Genomic DNA, 12757 nt, shown 5'->3' with positions numbered 1-12757 from the left:
CAAAGAGTTTATTTTGCTTGGATGTTTAGGTAAGGATCGGAAGCGTCGATATGGCGCGAGACCTGTTATAACGAGTAAAATGACAGCATGTTGGACAAACATTGCTTAAACAACGAAAGAGTTTTAAAAGTGCCAGGCAATTCCGTTAATATATTGTTGAAGAAAAGTACACTACCCCGAGATCTATCAACTTCTGGCGTGATATGTTTGGCATTAATGTCGACCAGTCACATTGGAACCTGGCCAAAAATGTAACCCAAGAATCCAGATTAAGAGAGCTGCACTGGAAAATATTACACACGATTTATCCAACAAATGTTTTTCTGTATAAAATTGGAATACGAGATAGTGAGAGATGCCCCTTCTGTCCAACCGAAATAGATTACGTTGAACATTTTTTTGTTAATTGTAAGAAAATAAAAGTGCTATGAAGATACGTTGAACAAATTATTTATGAGAAATATAGAATAAGAATAGTCTTTGGAGTAGACCATATTTTGTGTGGTTATATTAATGGTGCTGACTCAATAAAATGCAAATATATAAATCACTTGATTTTGATAGGAAAGATGTGCATAAGCAAATATAGATACGGAACTCCCACTGATATTATAATAATGTTTGACAAAGAGAAACAAATACGAAACGTAGAATAGTGTATCATATGTACTTCTTTTCTGGCTTCCCTCACCGCCTCCTCTTTCTTTCGTTTCGCTAAAAGGAGAACGGCACCGGGGTAAAGGCGGAACTTACAATGTTACACTAAGCACCACTTGTATGAAAAGAGAACTGTTACCAAGAAAACTTTAGCACGCTTACAAGTTGCTTTTCCTCTTACTTATTGTGATTGTTACTATGTTAACTCCATCATGACACCGCCACAAACAACACTTAAGTCAACCCAAACACAGACATATGTGAGACAATAACCAACATTAAAGATGCAAGATTTTGTCCATTGTAGAAAACCACACACAATTGATAAATTTATAAAACGCCAATGAAGAAGGACGCGCAGCTGTAGAGAGAAGGAAAAAAAGAAGGAAAAAAAAGAAAAGAAAAAAAAACACCTAGGGTTTCATTCTTTTCATTTATTTTTCAGCTTGAAGCGGACTGCATGCAACAGAGGCCAAAAAAAAAGAAAAAAAAAAAAACAAAAAAAAACAAAAACAAAAAAACGAAAGAGTTTTTAAACACACATTCACATTTTTTAAAGAATATCTATGACGATTTTTTTTTTAATTAAGACAAATACAAAATTACAAAATACCGAAAATTATCTCCCTGTCTTTCATTTGACCTTGACCTCAATATTGCTACTACATTGTCTTTCTTCTGCACAACTATAAAATGTAAAATTGCAGTAGATAGTTTCTCATTTGTTGAAATGATTAAGCGTGTATCTGTACAGTTCAACACCAGATACACTTTTTATCAGGTGTTTTTTTCTGAGTAAATAAAGTAAATACAATATTGTTGTTCTTTTTTTTTAATGTAATCACACGATTTAATTGTTGGTCGCCCTTATATCTTCTCGTGCATGTGTGTGTGTGTGTGTGTGTGTGTGTGTCTGTTTGTGTGTGTGTGTATTTGTGTTTGTGTGTATGTGTCTGTTTGTGTTTGTGTGTATGTGTGTGTGTGTGTGTGTGTGATACATAATCAGCAGCTATATGTAACACCAAACCTAATAAATACCACCCCACCCCCCTCCACCATCTTTTACTTGCAAATGCTACCCAGGTTTTGTTAACGTGTGCGCAAATGGAACTATATAAAAGTAATAAAATAAATCTGCAGTCTGCTATAACACACATGGACTTTATGCAAACAATAACATATAATTGTTGTCTATTCTAACGCCGTTAGACTCGTTTGCAAGCAATACAATAAAATTAGAGTCTGTTCTAACGCCTTCGAATTATTTTATTTGGACCGTACCTCGCCTGAAATCCATTATTAGAGAATGCTTCATGTCCTACAGGATTAATATTTCGCCTCTAGATATGGGTTATATGATAATTCGAGTTTTACGCCCTCACGGCTTTTGATGAGATACACAAGTTACATGTATGCGTGTTTAGGTTGTTTCAGCCATTTGCGCTTATGGCAGAATGACCGAGGTCTTTTACGTGCCACTGTGGTGACACGGGGGTGGAGCATGGCTACCGTCGCTGGGTCTGCACATAAAGTTGACCCGTGTCGAACCTGCGACCTTAGGATCACAAGTCCACTGCTCTACCAACTGAGCTAACGGGGCCCCAAATCATCATGTTACTGTACATTGCGTAATCAAGGCCAACGGCGCCTCCCGTAAACCATCAGTTTCCGATCATAGACACCGCCAGGCTTTTACATAAAGTACAAACACCCTTCCGTTTGAATGCTTACCGCTAGGGAATACCCTGGGTGCTCTCCATACAGAGCGAGTATTTTTCAAAGAGTTTATTTTGCTTGGGTACAGGTATGGATCGAAAGCGTGGATATGGCGCTAGACCTGTTATAACGAGTAAAACAAGTCGCGTAAGGCGAAAATACAATATTTAGTCAAGTAGCTGTCGAACTCACAGAATGAAACTGAACGCAATGCCATTTTTCAGCAAGACCGTATACTCGTAGCATCGTCAGTCCACCGCTCATGGCAAAGGCAGTGAAATTGACAAGAAGAGCGGGGTAGTAGTTGCGCTAAGAAGGATAGCACGCTTTTCTGTACCTCTCTTTGTTTTAACTTTCTGAGCGTGTTTTTAATCCAAACATATCATATCTATATGTTTTTGGAATCAGGAACCGACAAGGAATAAGATGAAAGTGTTTTTAAATTGATTTCGACAATTTAATTTTGATAATAATTTTTATATATTTAATTTTCAGAGCTTGTTTTTAATCCGAATATAACATATTTATATGTTTTTGGAATCAGCAAATGATGGAGAATAAGATAAACGTAAATTTGGATCGTTTTATAGATTTTTATTTTTTTTTACAATTTTCAGATTTTTAATGACCAAAGTCATTAATTAATTTTTAGGCCACCAAGCTGAAATGCAATACCGAAGTCCGGGCTTCGTCGAAGATTACTTGACCAAAATTTCAACCAATTTGGTTGAAAAATGAGGGCGTGACAGTGCCGCCTCAACTTTCACGAAAAGCCGGATATGACGTCATCAAAGACATTTATCAAAAAAATGAAAAAAACGTTCGGGGATTTCATACCCAGGAACTCTCATGTCGAATTTCATAAAGATCGGTCCAGTAGTTTAGTCTGAATCGCTCTACACACACACACACACACACAGACACACAGACACACGCACATACACCACGACCCTCGTTTCGATTCCCCCTCGATGTTAAAATATTTAGTCAAAACTTGACTAAATATAATGACAGCATGTGGGACAAACATTGCTTAAACAACGAAAGAGTTCTAAAACACACATTCACATTTTTTAAAGAATATCTATGACGACTTTAAAAAAAATTAAGACAAATACAAAATTACAAAATATCGAAAATTGTCTCCCTGTCTTTCATTTGATCTTGACCTCAATATTGCTACTACATTGTCATTCTTCTGCACAATGTAATAATGTAAAATTGCAGTAGAGAGTTTCTCATTTGTTGAAATGATTACGCGTGTATCTGTACAGTTCAACACCAGATACACGTTTTATCAGGTGTTTTTTTCTGAGTAAATAAAGTAAATTCAATGTTGTTGTTCTTTTTTTCGAATGTAATCACACATTTTAATTGTTGGTCTCCCTTATATCTTCTCGTGCATGTGTGTGTGTGTGTGTGTGTTTGTGTGTGTGTGTGTGTTTGTGTGTGTGTGTGTGTGTGCGTGTGCGTGCGTGTGTGTGTGTGCGTGTTTGTGTGTGTGCTTGTGTGTGTGTGTGTGATACATAATCAGCAGCTATATGTAACACCAAACCTAATAAATACCACCCCACCCCCCTCCACCATCTTTTACTTGCAAATGCTACCCATGTTTTGTTAACGTGTGCGCTCGTGGAATTATATAACAGTAATAAAATAAATCTGCAGTCTGCAATAACACACGTGGACTTTATGCAAACAATAACATATAATTGTTGTGTATTCTAACGCCGTTAGACTCGTTTTCAAGCAATACAATAAAATTAGAATCTGTTCTAACGCCCTCGGATAATTTTGTTTGGACCGTACCTAGCCTGAAATCCATTATTAGAGAATGCTTCATGTCCTACAGGATTAATATTTTGCCTCTAGATATGGTTTATATGATAACTCGAGTTTTACGCCCTCACGGCTTTTGATGAGATACACAAGTGTATGCGTGTTTAGGTAGTATTAGCCATTTGCACTTGTGGCTGAATGACCGAGGTCTTTTACGTGCCACTGTGGTGACACGGGGGTGGAGCATGGCTACCGTCGCTGGGTCTGCACATAAAGTTGACCCGTGTCGAACCTGCGACCTTAGGATCACAAGTCCAGTGCTCTACCAACTGAGCTAACCGTGCCCGAAATCCATTCTGTTACTGTACATTGCGTTTTTAAGGCCAACGGCGCCTCCCGTAAACCGTCAGTTTCCGATCATAGACACCGCCAGGCTTTTACATAAAGTACAAACACCCTTTCGTATGAATGCTTACCGATAGGGAATACCCTAGGTGCTCTCCATAGAGAGAGAGTATTTTTCAAAGAGTTTATTTTGCTTGGATGTATATGTATGGATCGGAAGCGTCGACATGGCACTAGACCTGTTATAACGAGTAAACTGACAGCATGTGGGACAAGCATTGCTTAAACAACGAAAGAGTTCTTTCATCATCAAGACAAAATCATTACAATTTGAAGTTTTGAAAGTTTTAAAAAAGGAAACCCGGATGCAGGTCAAGCGAGGTGTGTGTCAGTTGAAAGGTGAGTGTGTTGGATTTTATATTAAAGAAATTAAAAACAAAATCACGCTCTGTTCTAACGCCCTGTGACTCGTATGAAAGCAATACAAAATATAATAACAGTCCGTTTTAACTCTCTTGGACTTGGATGAAACTAACAGAAGAAAATTACCGTCTGTTTTAACCAACTATACTTCTGACTCTAACACAAAAGGACATAGATGAAAGCTACCAGCAACAAGAGATTTGTTAAAGGGGCAGCGGCCATCCGATTGCTGGAGACACCAGTAGGGCTTGCTGGCAATGGAAAAGACACGATTGTTCCAGCTGGAAAAGACACAAATGTATGCATTGATTTAAAGCAAACAGGAGACAATCGCAGCAGGTTTGAACAATTAAACACATTAAAAAGGCTGAAACTGAACTTTCACAAAAGAAAGCTTCATCTTCCAACCTGTCCTTTATACTGAGTAAAGACACATATAGACAGACACACACCACATCTGAAATAGTCTTTCCTATTTTCTTTTACAGACTACAGAAAGAAAAACAGGCAGACAGACAGAGAGAGAGAGACACAGAGAGAGAGAGAGAGAGAGAGAGAGAGAGAGAGAGAGAGAGAGAGAGAGAGAGAGAGAGAGAGAGAGAGAGAGAGAGAGAGAGAGAGAGAGAGAGAGAGAGAGAGAGAGAGAGAGAGAGAGAGAGAGAGAGAGAGAGAGAGAGAGCGCGACTGGCTGACTGACTGACTAACTGATTTTTACGTCCTGTTGGGACCCGTATTGGCATATCTTGGGACAGGTAGGTTAGAAGGTTATGTGTGTGTTGGGGGGATGGGGAGGGGGCAGCACACAGATAGACATTCAAACCATGAACACGTATGATCGGTGTTTCGGAAAGCTGTTTTTCCAGTAGCCTATATCAAAATGAATCTGAGTGCAAAGCTTTTGTTGAAAGTTGTTACCTGAATTTGGACAGACGTAGAGAGATAGAGACAGAGACAGAGACAGAGACAAAGAGCTGAACTTTGTTTTCAAAGGGCAAGAGTTTTAGGCTTTGCATAAAATTCTGAACTGTTTTTGTCGTAAATACAGCCAGTATACATAAAAAAAAGGGCAACAAAATTTTTGACATTCGCTACCGGATCATGTTTTAGAATAACTGATCAAACACTTCGAACTACGAAAATACCTTTCAGTGCAAAATTGCCACATGTTGGGAATCCTGGCGGTGGTCCTCTTTGTCCGTCAGTGGCATCAAACATCAGAGCCATGCCATTAAGTTGGTGCATCTCGATGTGGCAGTGAGCGAACCACATGCCTGGGTTGTCGGCCTTCAGACGAATGATGACGTAGCTGAAGACAATTCAAAGAAGTTGTAATAAAAAGGGCTGGGTTTATATTCTAGGATAAAAAGGAAGTCAAACCATCATCCCCACCACCGAGCCAACGTGCAAATAAAAGTTAAAAAATGAATGAGACAGAAAGACCGACAAGACCGACTGACAGGCCGACAAGTTTGACCGACGGACTGGCAGACTGAATGACGGACATACATACATACAGATCAAACAAATCTCAAGTTCAACCAATCCGACCCCGCGGCTGCCTTCCACTCGGTTGGTAACTTTCCCGTGCATATCATCAGCCTTGCCCCCACACTACTCCCTTCCCCTTCCCCAGCCCCCGACTTTTTTTCTCTCCCGATATCTATTTTTAAGGACTTTCATCCTGCAAAAGGTGAATGGATCCTGCATTGCATTTAACCCTCCAAAATTAAATGTTGTCCTTATGAATAACATGTTGTTTAAACCAATGGATCCTGCATGACATTAATTACCCTCCAGACGGCAGGATGATGGTGTCTTTACGAATAGCATCGTCGAGGATCAGTCCTGAGATGCTGTTGGGATCCTGGTTCCAGCTGTCGTTGGCCCAGGTAACCGTATTGCAGGGTCCGTCTGCTGGGCACCGGATGTCAGCGTTATCTTGACTGTAATTTAAAGCGGTTAGAGTACCTGTACTATAACCCGATGCATGCTCTTTTCAACCTATGATTTCTTCTTAGTTACATTCCTTGTTGCATTACATTTCCAAGTAAATACACATAATAAACAAGAACGCTGAGGCGTAATTGACCATTCAGTCAAGCACGGAAACCAGGCACACCAGCTGGGATGCGATAACAATCACGCACGAGCAAAAGTTCGATTAGCTCTCACTTTCCTAACACACACACACACACACACACACACACACACACACACACACACACACACACACATACCCACACAGCTCACTTTCCCAACACGCACGCACGCACGCACGCACGCACGCACACATACACACACACACACATACACACATACCCACACAGCTCACTTTCCCAACACACACACACACGCACGCACGCACGCACACACACACACACACACACACACACACACACACACACACACACACACACACACACACACACACATACAACGAAAGTACACCTATTGTGACCAGTATAAAGAGAGAGAGAGAGGGAGACAGATGCAGTTCAGAGACAGAGACGGAGAGACACAGAGACAAACAGAGAGAGAGGCCAATTTTCTTTGTTGTGCTTGTAGGGGAAAGAACGTCGGAAGATGAAGTCGTTATCTCGCGCCAATCAATATGACGTAATTTGCATGGTACAGACTCAATATATGACGTTATGTTGTTTATGAGTCGACTAAAAAGTGAAAGGGTTCAAAACCTGCAATCTTTTTAAGGAATTTCTTAATATTAAGCGTGTTTACCACACAAACACAATAAAACTATATATTTTTCGAATTAGAAAAAGAAAATGTATAGACGAATGTTTATTCTATAAGTCAGGTTCAAAAATAAAGAAAGTGACCATTTAACGATTTTCTTTAATTGTAAGCTATAGATCTATTGCAACAAAAACAACATTTCCGGGTACAAGAAAAAATGAATAAGAGTACCAGGATTTAGTGTTTGTTATTGAAATTCGGATTTTTAAAAAAGTGAAAAAAATTCCCTTTTTGAATGAACATTTTATGAACTAGTTTTTAAGGTATCAAGCTGAAATGCATTCCCAATAGTCCGGACTGGGTCGAAGATTGTGTAACAAAAAACTAAACAAAATTGAAGACAAAATGTAGCCGTGACAGTGCAGCCTCAACTTTTGCAAACGGGCAAATATGACGTCATCAAAAAGCGCTATCAAAAATCTGAGAAAAGCGACACTAAGCTAATGCTTTCACAAATATGCAAATCAATTTTCATAAAAATCCATCAGGAAGTTTTTGAGATATGCTCTGCACAGACAGACAGACACACTAACCTAGGAAGACAAACCTCGCTCTCCGCTCTTGTGAAGTCATTCAGTCATTACTTGACTGAATGTATACATACAAACAAGTCGCGTAAGGCAAAATTACTATATTTAGTCAATCTGTAGAACTCACAGAGTAAAACTGTACGCACTGCAATGTTTCACCAAGACAATGTACCTTCGTCAATCCCCCGCGGCAAAGAAATCGCTGATACGTGAAAAAGGCACTGAAATTGGCAAGCCAGTATAGCGCAGTAGCGTTTGCGCTTAGAAGATAAAGGCGCTTTCCTGTAATCTTTTTAATTTTCTGAGCTTGTTTTCAATTTTAACATACCATATAATTATATATGTTTATGGAATCAGGGAAAATTTTTATACAGAATAAGATTTAACCATTTTTGAATCGATTTCTATCATTTTAATTTCAATTAGAATGTTCAGAATTTTATTTACCAAACTCATCAACTAATTTATAAGCTTCGAAGCTGAAATGAAATCCCACAGTCCGGGCTTTGTCGAAGATGGCTTGACTAGAAAGTCAATTAATTGTATCAAGAAAAGAGGGTGTGACTGTACTGTGCTGCCTCATTTTTCACAAAAAGCCGGATATGACGTCATTAAAGACATTTATATGAAACAAAATAAAAGTCCTGAGGATTACATTCATGAAACCTATGTTTCTCGGACGCATTTCGCGCCCTCGATTTACACTTCTAAATTCCAAGTAACCCCCCCCCCCCTTTACAAACGAACTGATCCACCCCTGTAAGTCTAAATTAAAAAAAAAAATTCTTTCTTCGTTTTGTTCTCTTATATATTTGTGGGCTGCAGCTCTCACGTGTACATGATTGTGTGTGTGTTTGTGTTTGTGTGTGTGTGTGTGTGTGTGTGTGTGTGTGTGTGTGTGTGTGTGTATGTGAGTATGTGTATTTGTATGTGTGTGTGCGGGGTGGGAGGGTGGGGGTGGGGGGACGAGACGTAGGGTTACTAGATTTACTTGAACAGGCCGTCGTTGTGGTAGTCTGGGAATCCCATCTTAACGACGAAAAAAGAGTATCCGTGAATGTGAATGGGATGCGAGTAGCCCTTTCCTGTACCCATGTTGACAAGGGTGATCTGATGGATCTTATCTCTTTCCAGTTTCACCTGGAAATAATAAATTGTTGATTAATATTGAGAAAATAACAGCTGGAAATCCTTTTGGAGTTATGGTATTTGGCAGGTGGTCGTTACCACGTACCAAGAAGTGGTCGCTAGGCCTGGCTTTCGGTTCCCTGACCGACATATTATTCACCCCCCCCTCCCCCCGACTATAGACCTTTATTTTGTTACCCGTTAACAATTAGAACTCCATTAGCACACTCCCGATTAGACTAAATGTGGCACCATGTCTTCAATTCTCACTTATCTCAAGTGCTTATTAAATCATTTATAAAGAGAGGAAATAAAAATGGGCAACAAAAATTGCCTCGTTTAACACCAAATGTACAATTAATACAGTCAATTTTGCTCCACACCCCGCTTTTACTGTTACATTATCATAACAAATGGTATACTCTTCACACACCTAAAGTTTCCCTGTTATACAATTTTCTAACAGGAATGGCCAAAGTAAAGCTCTGTTGAATGAATCAAACGCGGTCTCAAAATCTATAAAGACAACATACAGTTTACGAGACAGAGAAAAAACCCGTTAATGTTAAAAAAACTTAAAAAACGGCCTACCTACCCTAATTTGATTTCTTCTTGTCGCCGCAAAAAAGTTCCTATATTAACACTTTAACACGTGAATCAAGGTCTCAGTCCCCACTAACCTTGTGTGCACATTCACACTGTTGACCAGCATCCCCACAGCGCGCTGGACAGGCATTCGGTATGTCGTTGGGATGCAATATGGCGGCCAGCTGCGGTATTTCAAACTGAATGCCGTTGACGGATGATTGACCACCAGGCCCAGAAAACCCAATATTCAAAAATATCTGCACATATTAAAGAACAAGTCGCGTAAGGCGAAAATACAATATTTAGTCAAGTAGCTGTCGAACTCACAGAATGAAACTAAACGCAATGCAATTTTACTCGTAGCATCGTCAGGCCACCGCTCATGGCAAAGGCAGTGAAATTGACAAGAAGAGCGGGGTAGTAGTTGCGCTAAGAAGGATAGCACGCTTTTCTGTACCTCTCTTTGTTTTAACTTTCTGAGCGTGTTTTTAATCCAAACATATCATATCTATATGTTTTTGGAATCAGGAACCGACAAGAAATAAGATGAAAGTGATTTTAAATTGATTTGGACAATTTAATTTTGATAATAATTTTTATATATTTAATTTTCAGAGCTTGTTTTTAATCCAAATATAACATATTTATATGTTTTTGGAATCAGCAAATGATGGAGAATAAGATAAACGTAAATTTGGATCGTTTTATAAATTTTTATTTTTTTTTACAATTTTCCGATTTTTAATGACCAAAGTCATTAATTAATTTTTAAGCCACCAAGCTGAAATGCAATACCGAACCCCGGGCTTCGTCGAAGATTACTTGACCAAAATTTGAACCAATTTGGTTGAAAAATGAGGGCGTGACAGTGCCGCCTCAACTTTCACGAACAGCCGGATATGACGTCATCAAAGACATTTATCAAAAAAATGAAAAAAACGTTCGGGGATTTCATACCCAGGAACTCTCATGTCAAATTTCATAAAGATCGGTCCAGTAGTTTAGTCTGAATCGCTCTACACACACACACACACACACACACACACACGCACGCACACACACACGCACGCACATACACCACGACCCTCGTTTCGATTCCCCCTCGATGTTAAAATATTTAGTCAAAACTTGACTAAATATAAAAAGGAATACCAAAATAGCTATACCGGATAAGAGCTTAAGGCAACCCACTCACTCACGCACTCAGCCGACAACCCACTCACTCACGCACTCACTCACTCACTCAGCCGGCAACCCACTCACTCACTCACTCACTCACTCACTTACTCAGCCGGCAACCCACTCACTCACTCACTACGCCGACAACCCACTCACTCACTCACTCAGCCGGCAACCCACTCACTCACTCACTCAGCCGGAAATCCACTCACTCACTCACTTACTCACTCAGCCGGCAACCCACTCACTCACTCACTCACTCACTCAGCCGGCAACCCACTCACTCACTCACTCACTCACTCACTCACTCACTCACTCACTCACTCACTCAGCCGGCAATCCACTCATGCACTCACTCACTCACTCAGCCGGCAACCCACTCATGCACTCACTCACTCATCCGGCAACCCACTCACTCACTCACTCACTCACTCAGCCGGCAACCCACTCACTCACTCACTCACTCACTCAGCCGGCAACCCACTCACTCACTCACTCACTCAGCCGGCAACCCACTCACTCACTTACTCACTCACTCAGCCGGCAATTCACTCACTCACTCACTCAACCGGCAACCCACTCACTCACTCACTCACTCACTCACTCACTCACTCAGCCGGCAACCAACCCACTCACTCACTTACTCACTCAGCCGGCAACCAACCCACTCACTCACTTACTCATTCACTCAGCCGGCAACCCACCCACTCACTCACTTACTCACTCAGCCGGCAACCCACCCACTCACTCAGTCACTCAGTCACTCAGCCGGCAACCCACTCACTCACTCACTCAGCCGGCAACCCACCCACTCACTCACTCAGCCGGCAACCCACCCACTCACTCAGTCACTCAGCCGGCAACCCACCCACTCACTCACTTACTCACTCAGCCAGCAACCCACCCACTCACTCAGTCACTCAGCCGGCAACCCACCCACTCACTCACTTACTCACATACTTGTTTACTCATTAACTTGATCATAGTTATACATCTGAACGGAAGGTATAATTGCTGGCGTAAGAAGTTATAGCCGGTATCTCAAATGTGATCTTAATTTTATTCAATGTAAAACACATCCATGCATCTAATTACAGACACAAATTGACCTGTTTGATTTCCCCTGGTGGCCCCTGCGGTGCTCTGGGCTCACTAGGATGAGATCTTGCAGAGCTCAGCAGTTTACAGACGGCACCTGGCATAATTCTGCAAACCATGTGCATAGTCTGTTAGAAGTGGCAACAGAGGGAAAATAAGGAAACTCACCAACTAGAGCATTGTTCATTATCTAAACAACGAAGTGACTGTGTGTTTTTTAACATTGTTTATTATGTAATATTGCTATTCTGATAGACACGTGGGGGAATTCGGGGGTTGTGATTGGATAGTCTCATACAGCCCTGTTTCGATCATCGGTCCATATTTCCACGGAAGTTGCTCAATATCCTTTATATTATATCCAAAACCAAACAACGCATGCTTCCTGTTTCACCATCTCTACCAGGCTTTGTTTAATCGCTTGCATACACTGGCCCAAAAAAACAATACAATTCTGCTCAGCACTGTTTCCCAGCTCCACATAATTATGTCAATAAAATACCCTTTTCTGATCATTTCCAGATGAAACACAACTAAAACATAACGTTCTGTCCCTAAGC

The 12757-nt window shown here is 40.5% G+C and overlaps 1 protein-coding gene across 1 annotated transcript in view; it reads right to left on the bottom strand.

The window, feature by feature from the left end:
• Positions 1-319: 319 nt before the first annotated feature.
• The window catches only part of LOC138951773 (uncharacterized), a 26711-nt gene continuing 14273 nt past the window's right edge, over positions 320-12757 (bottom strand). Inside the window, exons 7-12 of the mRNA XM_070323324.1 lie at positions 12209-12305; positions 10013-10177; positions 9196-9344; positions 6711-6863; positions 6063-6226; positions 320-5201 (exon numbers count right to left, since the gene is read on the bottom strand). Coding sequence (XP_070179425.1) covers positions 5077-5201; positions 6063-6226; positions 6711-6863; positions 9196-9344; positions 10013-10177; positions 12209-12305 — 853 coding nt within the window. The 3' untranslated portion in view covers positions 320-5076. The remainder of the gene's footprint in view (positions 5202-6062; positions 6227-6710; positions 6864-9195; positions 9345-10012; positions 10178-12208; positions 12306-12757) is intronic.

This window comes from Littorina saxatilis, linkage group LG17 (genome assembly GCF_037325665.1).
Source record: "Littorina saxatilis isolate snail1 linkage group LG17, US_GU_Lsax_2.0, whole genome shotgun sequence".
NCBI lineage: Eukaryota > Metazoa > Mollusca > Gastropoda > Littorinimorpha > Littorinidae > Littorina > Littorina saxatilis.
This window is presented reverse-complemented; position numbering and strand designations above follow the sequence as displayed.